Source organism: Bidens hawaiensis, unplaced genomic scaffold (assembly GCF_021521415.1).
Source record: "Bidens hawaiensis isolate Kalapana, Puna unplaced genomic scaffold, B.hawaiensis_p1.1 tig00006387_1, whole genome shotgun sequence".
NCBI classification, from domain to species: Eukaryota; Viridiplantae; Streptophyta; class Magnoliopsida; order Asterales; family Asteraceae; genus Bidens; species Bidens hawaiensis.
Genome location: NW_027491429.1, coordinates 103568 through 121580, shown reverse-complemented (window position 1 = coordinate 121580; position 18013 = coordinate 103568). Strand labels below are relative to the sequence as shown.

Below are 18013 nucleotides of genomic sequence, written 5' to 3'. Positions count from 1 at the left end.
ACTTTCTTCAAGATCAAAAAATTTCGGCAAAATTGGTAATTAGATACATCTAAAAGCTATGAGATGCAAATAAAACATTACATTGTGTATGCTTACAAAAGCTTAGACATACAGTAAAAAACTAAAAACTCCATAAATTAATACTCGATAAAGTAAAATCTTAATAAGTTAATAATATGTCCAGTCCCAATTTGGGACCAGTGCAAAATTGGACTCCAATCGATATATTGGTCTCAACAAAACAATAACTTAACAATTACTAAAAGATTACAAATTTTAAGACTGTCTAGTAAAAACTAAATCTATAGTCACTTGTTTTTTTGTTGAACTTCAAATCTATATTGAGTTCATCTATAAATCTTGTTTTTAAGAGTTATTGTAACAAAACGTTGTTAAGAGTTATTGTCTTGAAACTTGTTTTTGTAATTTATTTTTTGATACCATGAACTAACTTTTTACATATTCAAAAACAATAAACTTGACAAATTCAATGAATTTGGGAATGCACATTGCACTTGGAAACTTAAAAGTCATACGTAAAACCTCTTTAAATTAATAAATTATTAATTTATCGATATAATAATATCTCAATAAATTAATAAATTAATAAATTAATTTATAGAGGTTTTATATGACATTTTTAAACCCAACAAGAATCCTGCCAACTAGGAAAGAATTAAGTTTGCCTGAAAAGCTTTATAATAATATAATACAAAAATATTACATGTGATATAAAAATGTAATTATATAAGATACATATAAAACATATAGATTTTAATACTTCCAACTATAATTCATTAGCCGATAACAATTCATATCGCCAATGTAATCGTTGACAATTATAATTATAAATATATAGATTAAACAAACTGTTTTATAACAATATAAAATAAAAAGTTAGAAGCGTCGCCGTACATAAATATTATATGTGTCACCCGTCGGCATAAATTATTATCCCCCGTTAAATAATACTTTTGTTTATTAAAACTCGGTTTACCAAAATAATATTACTTCAAAAAGATATAAATAAGTTGGATCCTTAAATTGAACGAGTTTTATCTTAATATATTATCATGCTTTCGGGCTAGTGTTTACGGGGTTAGTTTTTGGTTAAAAAAAACAATTCAATCATAATTTCCAATTCACGTCCAAATACCCAAATCAATTCCAACTGCATCCGTCGTTTACGTACACCATAATATCATCATCAATTCAACCAATCTCAAACCCACAAATTTTGATTAACCAATCCAAATCAACCCCAAAAAAATATGCGTTTCTTGTTATTGCACACCACCTGTTCGACGAAATGCCTGAACGAAACCTGAATCTTTATTAAGCCATTTTCAATGGGGGAAACCGATGGGAAAACTTGTGCTGATATGTTAAAGAACACTTTATCGAATATAAGGAGATTGGCTGATGAAATACATCAGTGTGAGGGAAGAAAGAAGTATCTTGCACACACCAAAAGCCCTTCTGATGGAGGTGATGTTAGGTGGTACTTTCGTAAGGTTCCGATGGAGAAAAACGGTAAATGCAGAACATTTTATTGGGTTTGATTGAAATGTAACTGTTTTAAAGTTGGTTTGCATAATTAGGAATGAAGGTGAAGTTGCATTTTTGCTTGAAAGTCTGAGTTTTTAGGGTTGTAGCTTGGTTATTAATTAGTAAAGTAGCAAACTTGGTATTTGACGAATTGACGTTGTTGTCAAAGCAAGTTTTCGTTTCGGGAAATTACCAAAATGGACATGTTTGACCCTTTTTTTTTAAATGATGGCATTTTTAAATTTAGCCAATCAGAAGTCGCCACTTAGGCTAAGGATTAGCTAACGCTTTTTGAGTTTTGACACGAAAAATCATAAAAAGTAAGATGGGCCCCACCTTCCGAGCAACCAGGAGTTGACACGTGGCACCACATTTTACAGGTTTTGGTTAGAATGTAATTGTATTAAAGTTGGTTTGCATGATTAGAAATGAAGATGAAGTTGCATTTAGTTTTTAGGGTTGTAGCTTGATTGTTAATTAGAATAGTAGCAAACTTGGTATTTGACGAATTGACGTTGATGTTAAAGCAAGTTTTCTATTCGGGACATTACCAAAATAGACATTTTTGACCAAAAAAGACGACATTTTTAAGTTTAGCCAATCAGAAATCTCCACTTAGTCTACGGAGGCTAAGCTTTAGCTGGCTCTTCTTGGAATGGAAATTCATAAAAAGTAAGATAGGTCCCACCTTCTGACCAATTAGGAGTAGACACGTGGCACCAATAGGCTAATTATGTTTCAAAGTTAATTTACCTAATTAGTATTAAAGCTTAAGTTGTATTTTGCATGAATTGGTTATTAATATCTGTAGTAGCAAACTTGGTATTTGAACTTGATGTCACAACTAGTTTTCTTTTCGGGAAAATTACCAAAATAGACATGCTTGACCCTTTTTTTCAAAAATAGGCATCCATTGTTAGCGTACAAGGCTACAATTTTCTAGACGCAAGCTGGCTAAGGAGGCTAAGCCTTAGGCGGCGATTTTTGTCACTAATGTTGATAACATGTCAACGATCCCCACCCTATGACCAACCAGGAGTTGACACGCGGCACAAGTATGCTCATTTTAGTCTACAGATTCAGGTTTTTAGCCTACAAGAGAGACAGTTAAGAAGAGAGATCCCGGCTAAGCCGGTGTGAACTTTTTAGCCAACAAGATAGACGGCTAAGGAAATGCATTTGTAGGCTAAGCTTAGCCTGCACGTGACATGTGTCAACTCCTTGTCAGTCAGAGAGTGGGGCCTACCGGCTTTCTATCAATTCAAGTGCTAAAAGTCAATGCCTATATTTGAAAGAAAAAAAGGTCAAACATGTCAATTTTAGTAATTTCCCTTTTGTCTCATCGTTTCTATGTTATTTTGTGTTTTTCTGAAGTTCTTGTTAAGAATGATCTCTTTAGATATTTGGGATCATGATATGTGCAGAGGTAGCTGCTGCTGTCCCACTTGCAGAAACAGTAAATAAAAGTGATTACTTTCGGTTCGGTATGAGAGATTCTCTTGCAATAGAAGCATCGTTTTTGCAGGTCATATGATAAGTGTTTGAAGTTATTAAGTTCATCATTATTATACATACCTTTATGCACTTTTAAACCATAGTATACAAATGAATGATTAATTGATTATATTGTCTTTTATACATATACAGCAAGAAGAGAAATTGTTATCTATTTGGTGGAAAGAATATGCTGAATGCAGTGAAGGTCCAAAAGGGTCACCAGCTTCCGCTTCAAAATCAGATCCAGTTCTTAAACCATTTCCTTTAGATGATACGAAAGCAGTAAAACCATGTTTTGAGGAAGAAAGAGTTGGTGTCCCTGTAAAAGGAGGCTTGTATGAGGTAATGACTAATGAGTGGGTCAAAACGGGTCATTTTTAGGACTCACACGTTGTCAAAAAGGGTCATTTTTAAAAGACGGAGTGGGGGTCAAAATGGGTCATTGATGACCACTTATTGATTGGGGGGGGGGGGGGGGGGTTCATACTTATTTTTGGGTCAAAACGGGTCATTTATAAGATTCAAACGTTGTCAAAAAGGGTGATTTTTAAAAGAGGGAGTGGGGGTCAAAATGGGTCATTGACGACCACTTATTGATTTGGGGGGGGGGGGGGTAATGCTTTTTTTTGAGTCAAAATGGGTCATTGAAGGCCGTTTATTATGTTAAACTTGTGAATGCTTATATTCTTTAAACTGTAGGTAGATTTAGTAAGGAGACATTGTTTTCCTGTTTATTGGGACGGAGAAAATCGTCGTGTTTTAAGAGGCCATTGGTTTGCGCGTAAAGGGGGTTTTGATTGGCTGCCACTTCGTGAAGATGTTTCTGAGCAATTGGAGTTTGCTTATCATGGTAAAGTAAGTTACTCATAACCCATGAATGCTTAGGTGGCAGTTTTGATCCATGTCTAGTTCAAGTTATGTTTTAACCAACACGGGTAAAATAATTGATAAAGAAACTAGCTTTAAAGGAAATCGATCAAATGGGTTGAAACTTGAAAGTCATTTATGACACGCTAATTGTTTATGGAAACAAAAGTAAAACAAAAAAGAAAAAAATATCAACAAAATGCCTTTAAGGTCAAATCAACCCGACTTGCACAAAAATTACTATTTTGACTCTTTATTTAAACCTCTCGCGCAGGCCTTTAAGCGAACAGAACGAACACGAATGGAGTATGCTCGTTCGTTTAATATACCCGTACACGATCAAACACAAACAATTAAACGAGCGTGGTTTTCATGTCCCTGTTCATTTATCTTCGTTTGTTAACAGTATAAACGAAAAGTTTGCAAACGTCAGCGAACGAACATAACTGAACATGGATGAACAAACATAATTGAGCTGAAACCAATTAAAAGTAACTGTGAATGACAAGGTTAGCGGGCCTGTAGCATTTAAATGAATATATTAACGAACGTAAACGAAAGAACTTTACCAAATGTAAACTAACAAACATAAATGAACGAATGACACACGTGTTCATGTTTGTTGCTTAACTAAATAACAAAATAATCGAACTTTCCGCCGAACGGTTCAATGAACTTTCGGTCTGTTTACATACCTACTCCTTCCACCCACCAATTTTCCACCTTTAGATGTAACGATCACACTTTTTGTAGGTTTGGCATCGAAGAACGTTTCAACCGTCCGGACTATATGCAGCCCGAGTTGATATGCAAGGGTCTACTCCTGTATGCTATTGTTTAATGCTAATTTAATTTAGTTATCATAATTGACATCTTTGTTTCATATCTGCATCCTGCTTGTTGCCTGAAGGGGCTTCATGGTCTTTTTACTGGAGAGGATGATACATGGGAGGCTTGGTTGAATGTTGATACGTCAGGAATCTCGCGCATTGTTAAGTTTGGTAGTAAAGGGATTAAATTAAGGCGCGGTTATGCTCCATCTAAGTCACCAAAGCTGACGCAGGTCTAGATCCATTTTTTATGATATTGAGTTATTTAACACCCAACTACATTGCAAATAATACATAGGTAACACGTTGAAACACTAAAAAATCATTTTATTCATTCTATAATAAATAAAATAAAATCACTTTCTTATAACTTCTTTTTTCACTAAATAAAGGAAAAGAAAATTATGTACTGAGATGACATTGTTATTCTATTCATTAATCTAGTGAAACAGATTGTTATAAGTGATTGGTTTATTATTTACTGATTTATCATACAATGGGTAAATTTGATACTTTTACTGTTCTGAAAGTGTAACTATATATTATGAAATTTTGAATATAAAATAAATAAATAAAATTTTTGGTTGTTGGGAGTTCTTGAAGTTGAGTTCTGAAGAGATTCAAACCTTATATATATATATATATAGAGTTCTAAAATGATACCAACCCTATATATATATATATATATATATATTGTTGGTTGTTAAATGATAAATTTAATTTTGTAGGACGAGTTACGACAACAAAAGGAGGAAGAAATGGATGATTACTGTTCACAGGTAAAACTATGAAAGTTGTTTAACTGAGACTCTTTATGTTAGCATCATCATATATTCATATGTTTTTATAAAATAGAAGTTAATATAAAATGCTTTTAATTTTTAATTTGTGTAAGGTTCCAGTTCGACATCTAGTGTTCATGGTTCATGGTATAGGTCAGAGGTTGGAGAAAGCCAATTTAATTGATGATGTTGGCATGTTCCGTCATATAACTTCCAGCCTGTCAGAACAACATTTGACATCCTACCAGCGTAGAACTCAGCGTATTCTTTTCATTCCATGTCAGGTTTGTAATCGTATATAGGTTTTCAGTATACCATAATCTTTTGTGATAATATTTAATTTTTAGATCTTTCTGGTTTTGTGTTACTAGTGGAGGAAAAATTTAAAGCTTAGTGGTGAGTCTGCTGTAGAAAAATGTACGTTACCTGGTGTACGTGGATTACGTGTAACATTAAGTGCCACGGTTCATGATGTATTGTACTACATGAGCCCTATTTACTGTCAAGATATTATTGACTCGGTATGTTTTAATTAACATTTGGACTTTAGCTTAAAAAGATATTATTGACTTATGGTTATAATGATATAATGGACTTTTGGGCAGGTTTCCAATCAATTAAATAAGTTATATTTAAAGTTTCTTAAGAGGAATCCTGGTTATGACGGAAAGGTGAGTGATTGGTTTAGATATAATTATTGTATTATACTTGATTAAATTTTTAATAATTTTAAATTGACAAAGTTGGTTGCAGATTTCTTTATATGGTCATTCTTTAGGAAGTGTTCTTTCGTATGACATTCTTTGTCATCAAGAAACTTTGACTTCACCGTTTCCAATGGAATGGATTTACAAAGATAAGATTAAGTATGAAAGTCGTACACCAAATGACGTGAAATCGGATGATACACTGGGCAAGAGTTTTAATGAGATTGTAACTATTGATTCTACGAAACCTGATAATGTCACATTGGATCAAGATGGTCTTGGTGTTGAGTCAGTTGACCATGGTCAAAGTGAAACGGTGTCGGGGGAGGAAGATGGCTCAGATGATTGCACTAACAATGATAGATTGAATCAAACCGATGAGGTTGTTCTTCAGCATGATGAAAATGCTACAACTAAATCACTTAGGGAAGAGGTAAATTAATATTAATCTTCCATTTGTGTAATCTTTTTTATTATTTTAATCCTAATCGATAATGTAACAGCACTTTTATGCTTGCAGATTGACCGTTTGAATGCCAGAATTAAAGAGCTAGAATCAAATAAGGCTGGAGGTACATTTTAGATTTTTATTATTATTATTTTAAGATGGTAGTTTTATAATCATAATTACAGAAATGGAAAGTGATGGTGTTACGAAAATTTCATCTCCTGAAAATGACACACTGAAGAGTTACACTCCCCTTATAAAGTACACAAAGTTGGAATTCAAGGTAATTAATTATTCACCAATATTGAACATATTTAATATCTTAATTTGATTTGGTCATAATTTTATTTTTAATTCATGCCAGGTGGACACATTCTTTGCTGTGGGATCTCCTCTTGGTGTGTTTCTTTCTCTTCGAAACGTTCGTATAGGAATCGGTAAATTCTTGTTTCTCATGAGTTGAGTTACATTATATTTTCAGTCCTTATATTAATTTATCTTTCTATTTTTACAAAACTATAGTTTTTGAATTTTTTTTAATTTCCACAGGGAAAGGAAAAGACTATTGGGATAATGAAAATGTAATTGAAGAAATGCCGTCTTGTCGCCAAATTTTCAACATATTTCATCCTTTCGATCCTGTGGCATATAGGTATTTTAGTCATAGTCACACTAAAAGTTTAATATAAGTTAAATTATTATTGTAATAATATAGTTTTTTAGTCATAGCCACACTAAAAGTTGCCCCCTTTTGACAGAATCGAACCGCTAGTTTGTAGAGAATATATCAACACGCGTCCGGTCATAATTCCTTATCATAAAGGGGGAAAACGGCTGCATATTGGATTTCAGGTGGGCCTATATATATAGTGGTACTATCTATAGGTGTTAGTTGAGGTGTCAATTTCGACCTGTTTACTTATGGATGAGTTAAATTTTTTTTTCTCAAACGTGTCAAATACAAATTTTAGCTAAAAAGGGATCAAGCCAAACGGGTCGGGTTAAACACGTTGAAAGTCAACCACGGTCTATTTTTAATTTATACAACATTCTAAATATTTCTTTTTAAAAAAATTAGGTTATTATTGTAATAATATCGTATTTGGAAATATAATATAATTAACATAATTCAATTATAAAGTTCTTATTGTGATACTGCTTAATGATTCAGGAATTTGTACAAGATTTTGCTTCAAGTTCCCAAGGGGTAATGGATCGCATGAGCTCGGTAAAGGTCGGTAATCGGTATACCTAGTGTTGTTCTAGAAATAATAAATGTGTTATATGTTTGACCTAGATTTTGGTCAACTCATATATGTCAAATAATGAGTTATTGACTTTTTAAAGTACTATAAAATTTCTTACTTTTTGTAGGGAAAAATGTTGGCCCTATGCCAAGCAAAGGATGGCGATATTGTCGGAGGAGGTACTTTAAGTGTACGTAACTACATATTTTTCTGTTATCCATTTTCTGGTGTTGAACATATTATTAATTAATATATAAATTTATAAGTATGGATTTTGGTTATGTTTAGGACAGACAATAGAAGAACCAGAAGAAGTGGAAAGATCATACGGCTCGATAATGCTGGAGACGTTAACGGGTAGTGAAGATGGACGACTCGATCATGTTCTTCAAGTATGTATTCTTATTTTCTTATTAAAATTTGAATAAAGATTCTTAATTAATTACTTTCTCTATATAAGAAAATTTGAATAAAGATTCTTAATTAATTACTTTCTCTATATAAATTGACGAACGCAGGATAAAACGTTTCAACATCAATACATATCCGCTGTGGGAGCACATACGTAAGTATATATATATAACCGAACCAACGTACCGAACCAATAACAGAAACCAATAAAAGAGTGATGGTTTGGTTTTATGTTTTTTCAAAAGCTGAATCGAGCTGATCAAAATCGAACCTAACCGCAAGAACTGAAAAATAACGATTTTAAGGTAATTTATAAGAAATTAATGAATGGTGTAACCTAGAGATTTTGGCTCCAAATGCGTAATAATCAATTAACCATTAATTAACAAAAGAAAAACTAGGCCCAAATTCAGGCCCAAGTTCATTATTTTGGACGTTTCTCCGGCCCAAAATTTCTAAACACAAATGGTAAAACCTAACCTGAACCGAACCCATTATGAAAATTGAAATTGAACTGTTTTCAAAAACTGAATTCTCAGTTTCTGGTTCTGTTTGATCTGGGGTGTAACGAGCCGAGCCGAACCATGGTGGGCTCGGGCTCGAGTTTGAAGTTAAATGTGCCATCTCGGCTCTGCTCGTTTATTTTAACATGCTGAAATATTGAGCTCGAGCTCGGCTCTTTATAACCTCGATCCAGCCCAAACTTACCTTGGCTGTGGCTTGGCTTGTTTACAAACCGAGCCACGAACTGCGAGCTTTTTGAACAGAGGCATATAGCTTTAATAATTTATAGATGGTTTTTCATTTCACAGAGGCTATTGGAAGGACCTCGACACTGCGTTATTCGTGTTAAAACATTTGTATCGCGATATACCAGAGGAGTCCGAAGCGCCCGATGAATTTATGGAAAATGAAAAAAAAGAAGGAAAAATAGAGTGGAATGGGTGGTGTGATCATGAAGAGATAGCTGAAGAACTCCCTTTAACCTTTTCTAATACCAATTCTGTCAAAAGGTTCACTAGGAGAGCCAAAAGTTTCATAGGTTAACTTTTTAAACTTGTGTAGTTTGAACTAATTTTAGACTAATTTTTATAATATAAATGAAAATAAAACAATATACGATGCACTCGTTCTTCAAAAACGATCATTCTTGCGTTAGATTTTTGCAATGGTATGTCGTGTTGAGCTTGGTTGACGGGTTGGGTCGGATTAAGTTGCAAACAAAGAAACGAGTCCAGAGGCTCGGGACCGTCTTCAAATGGTTCATATAGTCGAGTCAGGATAGGTATATTTAAAAGTGAAAATATCTGACACGACAAGAAAATAATTAGGTATTGGCCTATTATTCTAGCATTGTTAAATAAATGGGTCGTGTTTAGGTTGACATGTTTAATAAATGGGTAATATTTGTGTTGACTTGCTTAACCTGTTTAATTAACTATGTCGACATGTCTACCTGCTGTGTAGATCATTTATTATAACCCACCAACCAATTAACACGTTTACAACTTGAATACTACTTGCCAACCCGTTTGACGTATTTATATTAACGAGTTGTGTTTGGGATATGTGATTTTAGTCATGTCCGAGTTATGGTTAATTTTTTTACATGAATAAATGTATGGGTTGTGGCCAAAATGAATGCGACCAAACATTATCAACACTTCTAGGTATTTGGATGTAGGGGTGAACACAAAAAAGTTAAGTTGGATTCCGACCTGAACCGGTTTTAAAACTGATCCGTTTTACCCAAACTCATGAACCCATATCAAGTCCGAACCCAATAATTAGCCCAATATGGATGGTATTCCTTATATCTATGGTTTACACGTAACACTAGGCCTAAACGAAAACCAAGAATAATTAGGCATAAGATCATCGTACACCACCATGGATCTTCACATATCACATTTCGTCCATATAGATCGTATAGGGGTATACTTGTCAATCTTGCGTGACCTATACAGCCAGTACATATTCATACAATCATCGCAGAAGTAATGTATGAAGATGAACTATTATGGATGTTAAACTTTATTTTCAAGTGGGCCCACTGGATGTTCTTTGTTGACTTAAAATTAGAGCAAAAATAACATACTTGGCAAGATTCTAAAAACTAATACTGATTGTATCAAATTAAATATTTATGACTTTATGTGGTGGTGTTTCTTTTAAGATTTTCCACGATTACAGTATCTTTTAAATCCAAAACGAGCACAAAAGCTATGTATAAATTTAGTTCTATGTAATATAATATTGACTAAATTACACACATTAAAAAATTGATCAATCATAAATTGAATAGAACACCAACATAACCAAACTAACTTTCAAGGCTGGATAAGGAGAATTTGTAGGATTTCTTGTTTCAATTATTATTATTTTAATCTTTTGTGTGTAGCATATATATACATATAAATACACACATCACTACACCCCTAAAACAACTGACTATTTGCTGACTGGGCGCCACATGTCACAAAACGACTCATTTTGTAGCCCTCCACTACACATAACCTAACACGTAGACTCAATGTAAAAATTGAAAGCCAAAATACGATACTTACATAATTGGTCTAAGAGCACTCACAACAACTTTTACAAACTGTCACATCAGCTCCACCTCATATTTCAAACTTTTTTCAAAAACCCTCGTTATAATTGAGACCCATGTGCCCACACCCTTGTCCGCTTACAAGCCTGCAACCACAAACCTTCGTCCGCGAACTTTTCTCCACAACAATGAAGTCTATCCTACCTTTTAGGGGTGTGCTAGAAACCAAAAAACTCAATCCGGAACCAAAAAAACCGAACCGAATTCCTAAATATTTGTTATTTTATATTTTATATTAAGTAATTTATAAGAATTTAATAAACATGTAACTCAAATATTTTTGGTAAAATGTTTAATAGTCTATTATTTTACAATTAACAAAATTGTTTATACCTAAATTAATTATTTTTTGAAAACTTTCTTTTGACCTAAAATTTTCAAGATCAAATGGCGAAAACCCGAAAAAAACAGATTCCAAACCGAAACCAAATGAAAACGGAAACCGAAAAAACTGAAACCGAACGGTTTCAAATACTTCAAAAACCGAAGTTTTGGTTTTCGATTCGGTTTTAACCAAAGACCCACACACCCCTACCACCTCTCGTCCACCTCCAAGCCACATCATCCAGACCTCGGGTTCCGATACCCGTATGCTCTAAAGTCTAACCACCACATACCAGGTCAAACTTTCCATTTAAAGACAACATATCCACTAAAATCTGTATATTCAATTTTGTACCCTACTAAAACTTTCCAACTAACACATCATGTGACACTTGTTGTATGTATATATATATTTGGATGAGCCCAAAATCTTGTGTGTGGTTCCTTTGGTTTCCACGAATTTCTTCCTATATCTTCTCTGCAAACATTGGACCCATCTCACTCTCTTATTCAAATCAAACCCACATGCTTAAACTCAAATAATATTAATAATAAAGCTTCAATCTTTATCACTCTCAACTCATTTTCTTGACACCCAATGGCTTCTATTTCAAGAATTGTGGCTAAAGATTGTAACTTTAGGTCTCTTGTTCATAGACCCAGATATGATTTGCCCACAAGAGAGAGAAAGAATCATGTTGGTATGTTATTGATTAGCTTTTATCATGTTTCTATATATTTTTTTTATTAATATTTGTTGGTTATATGTGTATTTGATGCATAAAGTTTTGATTTTTATGATGAATTGCAGCTTTTGGAGGTGGGGTTTGTTCATCTGATGGTGAAAGGTGTTTGGCTGTTCAGAATAAAAGATTTGGTCCAGCAATTTTTGAATCTTTGGGTTCCAGGTACTTGATTGATTTAGGGTTTATTTATTTATTTATTTGTATTTTTTTTGTAATTATAATGTGAATTGGTGAAGAAATGATTAAAAATAAATTTGTATTATTCAAATGTTTGGGAATGATTAGTTTTGATAGAGGATAAGCATTTTTGAGGGTTAGGATGAAAAAGAGTGCTTATGCTTATCTGCTTATGTTAGGGTGAATAAGTTGTTTTCAATAAGAAGTTTGAGATAAGACCATGAGTAGTCATAGAGCCTCACCTCCAGGCATTATGTGACACGTGGCGCCTAGTCAGAGTTATGGTTTTATACAAAAATAGAGTGTAGTCATAAAGCCTCCATAATGCCTCAAACTCCATTATTTTATTATTATTATTTTGCCTTACAGACACGTTATGTACAAAACGCCCAAAAAATAAAAAAAAGCTACAATGCCGGGGGGTGGGGGGGGGGGGGGTGCCCCGGCGTTTTAGGCCATAACGCCCCCCAAAACTTGCCACTACGGGTGGTCTAAGCATTTTTGGTGTTTGGAATTGGATAAAGAAAAGCGCTTATGCTCAGGGGTGAAGTATACTTAGGGCCCGGGGTGGCCCCGCCCCCTGTTTTTTTGCGCAGTAGTGTAAATTTACCCGTTTTCGCCCGAAATTTTTTATACGTGGTGTAAATTTAGCCGTTTTCGATCGAAAATTTGAGCCCATTTCCCCTCGTTTGTGAATTTTTTAAATACATTTTGAGTCCCCCCCACCCCCGGGGTATCTTAGTCCAAGGTTCACCACTGCTTATGCTCGTATAGTTTTGGGCTGCGCAAAAATCTTGCAGCTCAACCAAGGAAAGCTCGGCTCATTTAGCTGGCATGTTGGCTCGTTTAAATTAAAGCTCAAATTTTAATATATATAAATTATAACCCAAAGTTTAATATGTATATACATTATAATTTTTGTAGTTTATTAATTGTGTGTTTTGTCATATGTGTATGTTAAAAATATTTTTTTAAATATATATCAATATATGTAAAATATAGGATTAAGGTTTTCAGTTAAATAAAAGCGAGCTGGCTCTAGATTTTTACAAGCTTAGCTCGAACTCAACATTTCAGCTTGTTAAGATAAACGACCCGAGCCTGAGTCCAACCTGGCTCCTCAGTTTGGCTCGTTTGCAGCCCTACTCCCTAGTCTCTGGTATAGTTACATGCTTATTTTAGGGTGAATAAGTTGGTTTCAATTAGCAGAATGAGATTGCTTATTTCAAACTTTTTATCCTTGGTGGATTCAGAATTACATGTTTACCCCTGTGAAATAAACTGTTCTCAACAAATTGGTTATCTGTTTCTTCTCAACAACATGTACTTTAGAGCTGAGGGTCTCTCTGGAAGCCACCTCTTTATCCATGTGGATAGAGGTACGGTGTGCCTACATCCCACCCTCCCTAGACCCTACTTATAGCTATGCTATTGGTGGGACTTCACTGGGTATGATTGATGATGATGATTTCTTCTTTTAAGCATAAGTTGATTGGATATGATTTTTAAAGTGATTATATGATATTATTGAACAATGTATGTTAAAAGAATGTTATGTTAATAATGTTTCTTTGGCTTATTGAGTTGTAAAAACTTGTTTAATTTTTTTTGTTAGGAGTTCAAAAATTTGGTGTCACGCAGCAACAAATGTACCGGGAGATGTTCCTACCAATGCAACTCCCTCAACTGAAATGTCAACATATGAAAAAATAATCGAAACTTTAACAACCCTTTTTCCTTTATGGGTATGTCGATACGGCGTTTTCATCACAATTTTAATTTTAATATTTTTAATTCTACTGACTAAAGTTGTATGCAATTGACAGGTTATTTTAGGTACAATACTTGGGATTTATAAGCCTTCTGCGGTAAGTTTACCATTTTGTGTCATTAGTTACCCCCTTTTTAGTTATGATATTTAAATGAACCAAACTTTATATTATCTTAAACGGGTCAATATGCAGGTTACATGGTTAGAAACAGATCTTTTTACAGTTGGATTGGGTTTTCTCATGCTTTCAATGGGACTTACACTAACATTTGAGGATTTCAGACGTTGTTTAAGGAATCCATGGACCGTAAGCCCCCCCCCCCCTCTTGTTTTTTTTGGGAGTTTATTTTCTTTATTGAATACTAAAGATGAATATATTTTTGGCTGTTCAGGTAGGTGTAGGGTTTCTTGCTCAGTACTTGATCAAACCCTTGTTGGGATTCGTCATTGCAATGGTTTGCATTAATATTTATTTTTTTTTATGTTAAATATATATATTTTTGGGTTCTGTTATTGATGTAAAAACTTGAACTTTGTATTGACAGACTCTAAAATTGTCAGCCCCACTTGCGACTGGATTGATTCTTGTTTCATGTTGCCCCGGAGGCCAAGCATCAAATGTGGCAACTTATATATCTAAAGGAAATGTAGCACTTTCTGTTCTCATGACAACGTAAGCCTCCGTCTCTTGTTTAATTTAGTATTATATAATAATAATATGAGTGTGTGTGTGTGTGTGTGTAATATTAAATAAAAGTTATATAAATAATAGGTTTGTTTAGGCTCACGGGGCTCGTTTACTAAACAAGCTCATTTTTAGGCCCGTGGTTGTGTAAGCTCGGCTCGATTCAAGCTTTTAACGAGCTGAACTCGAGTAGTTCATGACGCATTGGCTCGTTTACACCTTTATTCCCATTCAGTGTTTATATGACTAAAAATAATATTAACAAATAATCTTTATGTCGGTTTTACAGGTGTTCGACTATTGGGGCTATTATCATGACACCACTCCTCACTAAAGTTCTAGCTGGTCAACTTGTTCCAGTGGATGCAGCAGTAAGTGGTCAAACTGCGACTCTGGGAGCACCTAAAGTTACAAAATTTTCTTATATATATAAATTTGTTTTTAAATTCTTTTCAGGGTCTTGCCATAAGCACATTTCAGGTTGTATTAGTACCGACAATTTTGGGAGGTAATTTAAATAACTTATATAAATTCAAGATTTTTTTTTTTATCAATATTTACCAATGAAACAAGATTCAAGATTCAAAATTTAAAGTAATTTAAAACAAATCTTTAAAAAAATTTAAAAAAAAAATTTATTTTACCAATATTTACCAATGATCTATAAAAAATTTAAAGTAATTCAATGGTGCACTCAATGATCTATAAAATGTAGTCAAATTATTTTTTTATTTTTTTATTTTTTTATTTATTGTTTTTTTTTTTGCAGTTTTGATGAATGAATTCTTCCCTAAATTTACCTCGAAAATCATCACGGTCACACCTTTGATTGGAGTTCTTCTTACAACTCTTCTTTGTGCAAGCCCGGTTAGTTCTCGATATGTTCTTATACATTTTGATACTGATAATTTAATTCTTTCTACTTCTCAAATTTAATGTTTTATGTTTTTGAATAATCACTTTTAAACAATATCTTCTACAACACATGTTATTGATTATCTTATTCCTAAAATGTGAATAAATTGATTATTACATTTTCGGTTGTAGATCGGACAAGTTGCAGATGTTTTGAAAACACAAGGCTTACAATTGCTACTTCCAGTTGCTGCACTACACGCGGCTGCGTTTTTTCTTGGTTATGTAATTTCTAAATTATCATTTGGTGAATCAACGTCTCGTACCATCTCCATAGAATGTGGCATGCAGGTAGTTCGTTTTTTTTCATTTTACTTTGTTCCCTATTTTTCCGAAGGTCGTAAAATGGTCGGTCAACAAAAGTCAAAGGGTTGTTTGACCCTTTTAGAAGGACAAATGATTAGTTAATCTGTTAAATATGCTTACACAAACTATACTTTTACAATAATAATAATAATAACAATAATAACATAAAAAATAATAATAATAATAATAACATCAATAATAATAATAATAAGGATAATAATAATAATAATATATTCTTCTAGTATCAAATGATGGGTAAGAACTTGATGCCGGTTGGCCTCTCAAGTTCGAATCTTGATGGCGACACGAGTTTTCTATTAGAGTGTCCCTTCCCAGAGAGCTTGCTCTTGTGGGCGGACAACTCCTGTCAAGTGGCATGTCAAGTGGCAGGGGGCTCGAAATTTTCTCGTGGAACGCCTAGCCAAACTTGGATGCCAAGCGTGGGCCCGGTTAAGACAACATAGTCTTGGCCCGAGTGGGGCGGTTGGGGCTCTCTCCGAGTGCTGTGGCTGATTATTCAACCACTATGAAAGTCACCGTTCAAAAAAATCAAATGATTTAGAATATTTTAAGCATAGAAAATAAACTTTCATGTTTCATTGACTTCGACCCGTTTCCATTTTTAGCATAATATTAACTTTATTTATTTTTTTTATTTTGCTATCTATATAGAGCTCGGCTCTAGGGTTTTTGCTTGCTCAAAAACATTTCACAAATCCGCTTGTAGCCGTACCTTCTGCAGTTAGTGTTGTTTGCATGGCGGTATGAACATTTTCCTATTTCTTTAAAATATTAAGCTAATAATCATAATTTAATTTATTGCAAATTTTGATAAAATGCAGCTTGGTGGAAGTGCTTTGGCTGTGTATTGGAGGAACCAACCAATTCCTGTTGATGACAAAGATGATTTCAAGGAGTAAAAAAGCAAAAGCTTGTAGCTTTTTGTTTTCTTGTTTTCGGGTTCGATTGTTTTTAGTTTTCTTGGAAGAAAGACCGAGTATTGTTAGGTGTTATGCGTTGTATTATGTCGTAAGACCGTTTTTGATTGATTGATTAATTAGGGATTTTGGTAGTTAATCCGGTGCTCTCGTATGCTATATATTGGATTGATTTAAGTGTAGTGTAGCAAAATTGGTTTTACGTGTTTAATTTTCTTTGTTTTTGAGTGTGAAAATAAGTTCAAGTTTGTGTGAATATGATACATGTTTGAGAATAAGTTCAAATTCGTGAAAACTTATATGGATGTACATATTAGACAGGATTTGTACGGGTTGAGTTTTCCAGAAAAAAATGTGACTTTTCCGGCTAACAAGTTTCCTGGCGACCTGCAACTAATGACGTTAGGATTCCGTTAGTCGTGGACCGTTGGGAACACATACGTTAAAAGTTGGGACCGTCAGCAGCCAATTCGTTAATTATGACCAACAGCGACCAAAAGACAATAGTTGGGATTAAAAGAGTTCAACAGGTCGTGCACAGTAACTTATCAACGCCAGAGAACTACAACTTTGTTTTCAGTGGGATCGGGTTTGCCATTCAAAAGGGGGGTGACGGAGCAGCTTGTTACCTGCTTATAACAAGCAATTAGTTGAAATTAATAAAAACCAATATACCTTATAAATATTATATTGGTAGAAACTCAAGTCAAGTAGGTTGACCAAGTCTTTTAGATGAAAAGAACGTTGGGGTGTAGCTTTCATTTAGGTGCATGCGGGTGTAATTAATTTGTAGGGTGAATTTGTTAATCTTCGTTTGGTACGTAGGCTATTGTTAATTTGTTAATTTGGTTTGTTGAATAATATTAAAAAAAGATATATAAATTATGAGCTATGCAAAGAAAAAAAAAGTGACAGTGACAAATTCAGAACTTTTAATCAAGGGGGGAAAACGACCTTATTATAACGAGTCAAGTCAAATGGGTATGGTCAACAAGTTATACTGAGTTATAGAAAAAAAAATAATTACAACTCCTAGGATTATGACAAGAGTTTTAAGTAATGATACAGACAATCAAACCACAATAAAATAAATAAATCAAATCAAGTTTAATTTGCCAAATGGTCTATCTTTATAAGTGTAAAAATTTATCAAATTTAGATAACTTTTAAATCTTTTAGTGCATTCTAACTGCATTAGTG

At 33.7% G+C, this 18013-nt stretch overlaps 2 protein-coding genes across 2 annotated transcripts; both read left to right on the top strand.

The window, feature by feature from the left end:
• Positions 1–1132: 1132 nt before the first annotated feature.
• On the top strand, positions 1133–9741 carry LOC143632349 (phospholipase SGR2-like). Its single transcript, XM_077100890.1, has 21 exons — positions 1133–1533; positions 2973–3073; positions 3196–3387; positions 3745–3900; positions 4666–4737; positions 4823–4975; positions 5471–5521; positions 5638–5808; positions 5896–6045; positions 6130–6195; positions 6278–6664; positions 6752–6803; positions 6865–6962; positions 7044–7116; positions 7229–7331; positions 7438–7531; positions 7851–7913; positions 8054–8105; positions 8215–8318; positions 8445–8491; positions 9150–9741. The coding sequence occupies exons 1-21, from the start codon at positions 1350–1352 to the stop codon at positions 9382–9384; spliced, it is 2604 nt and encodes an 867-aa protein (XP_076957005.1). The 5' UTR covers positions 1133–1349; the 3' UTR covers positions 9385–9741.
• Positions 9742–11706: 1965 nt separating this feature from the next.
• LOC143632258 (sodium/pyruvate cotransporter BASS2, chloroplastic-like) lies at positions 11707–16982 on the top strand. The gene is made up of 13 exons (XM_077100822.1): positions 11707–11976; positions 12087–12183; positions 13814–13943; positions 14025–14066; positions 14163–14276; positions 14362–14424; positions 14515–14642; positions 14944–15025; positions 15111–15162; positions 15424–15521; positions 15702–15860; positions 16548–16637; positions 16718–16982. Exons 1-13 carry the CDS (start codon positions 11874–11876, stop codon positions 16793–16795), a joined length of 1236 nt encoding a protein of 411 aa, XP_076956937.1. The 5' UTR covers positions 11707–11873; the 3' UTR covers positions 16796–16982.
• The last annotated feature ends 1031 nt before the right edge of the window (positions 16983–18013 follow it).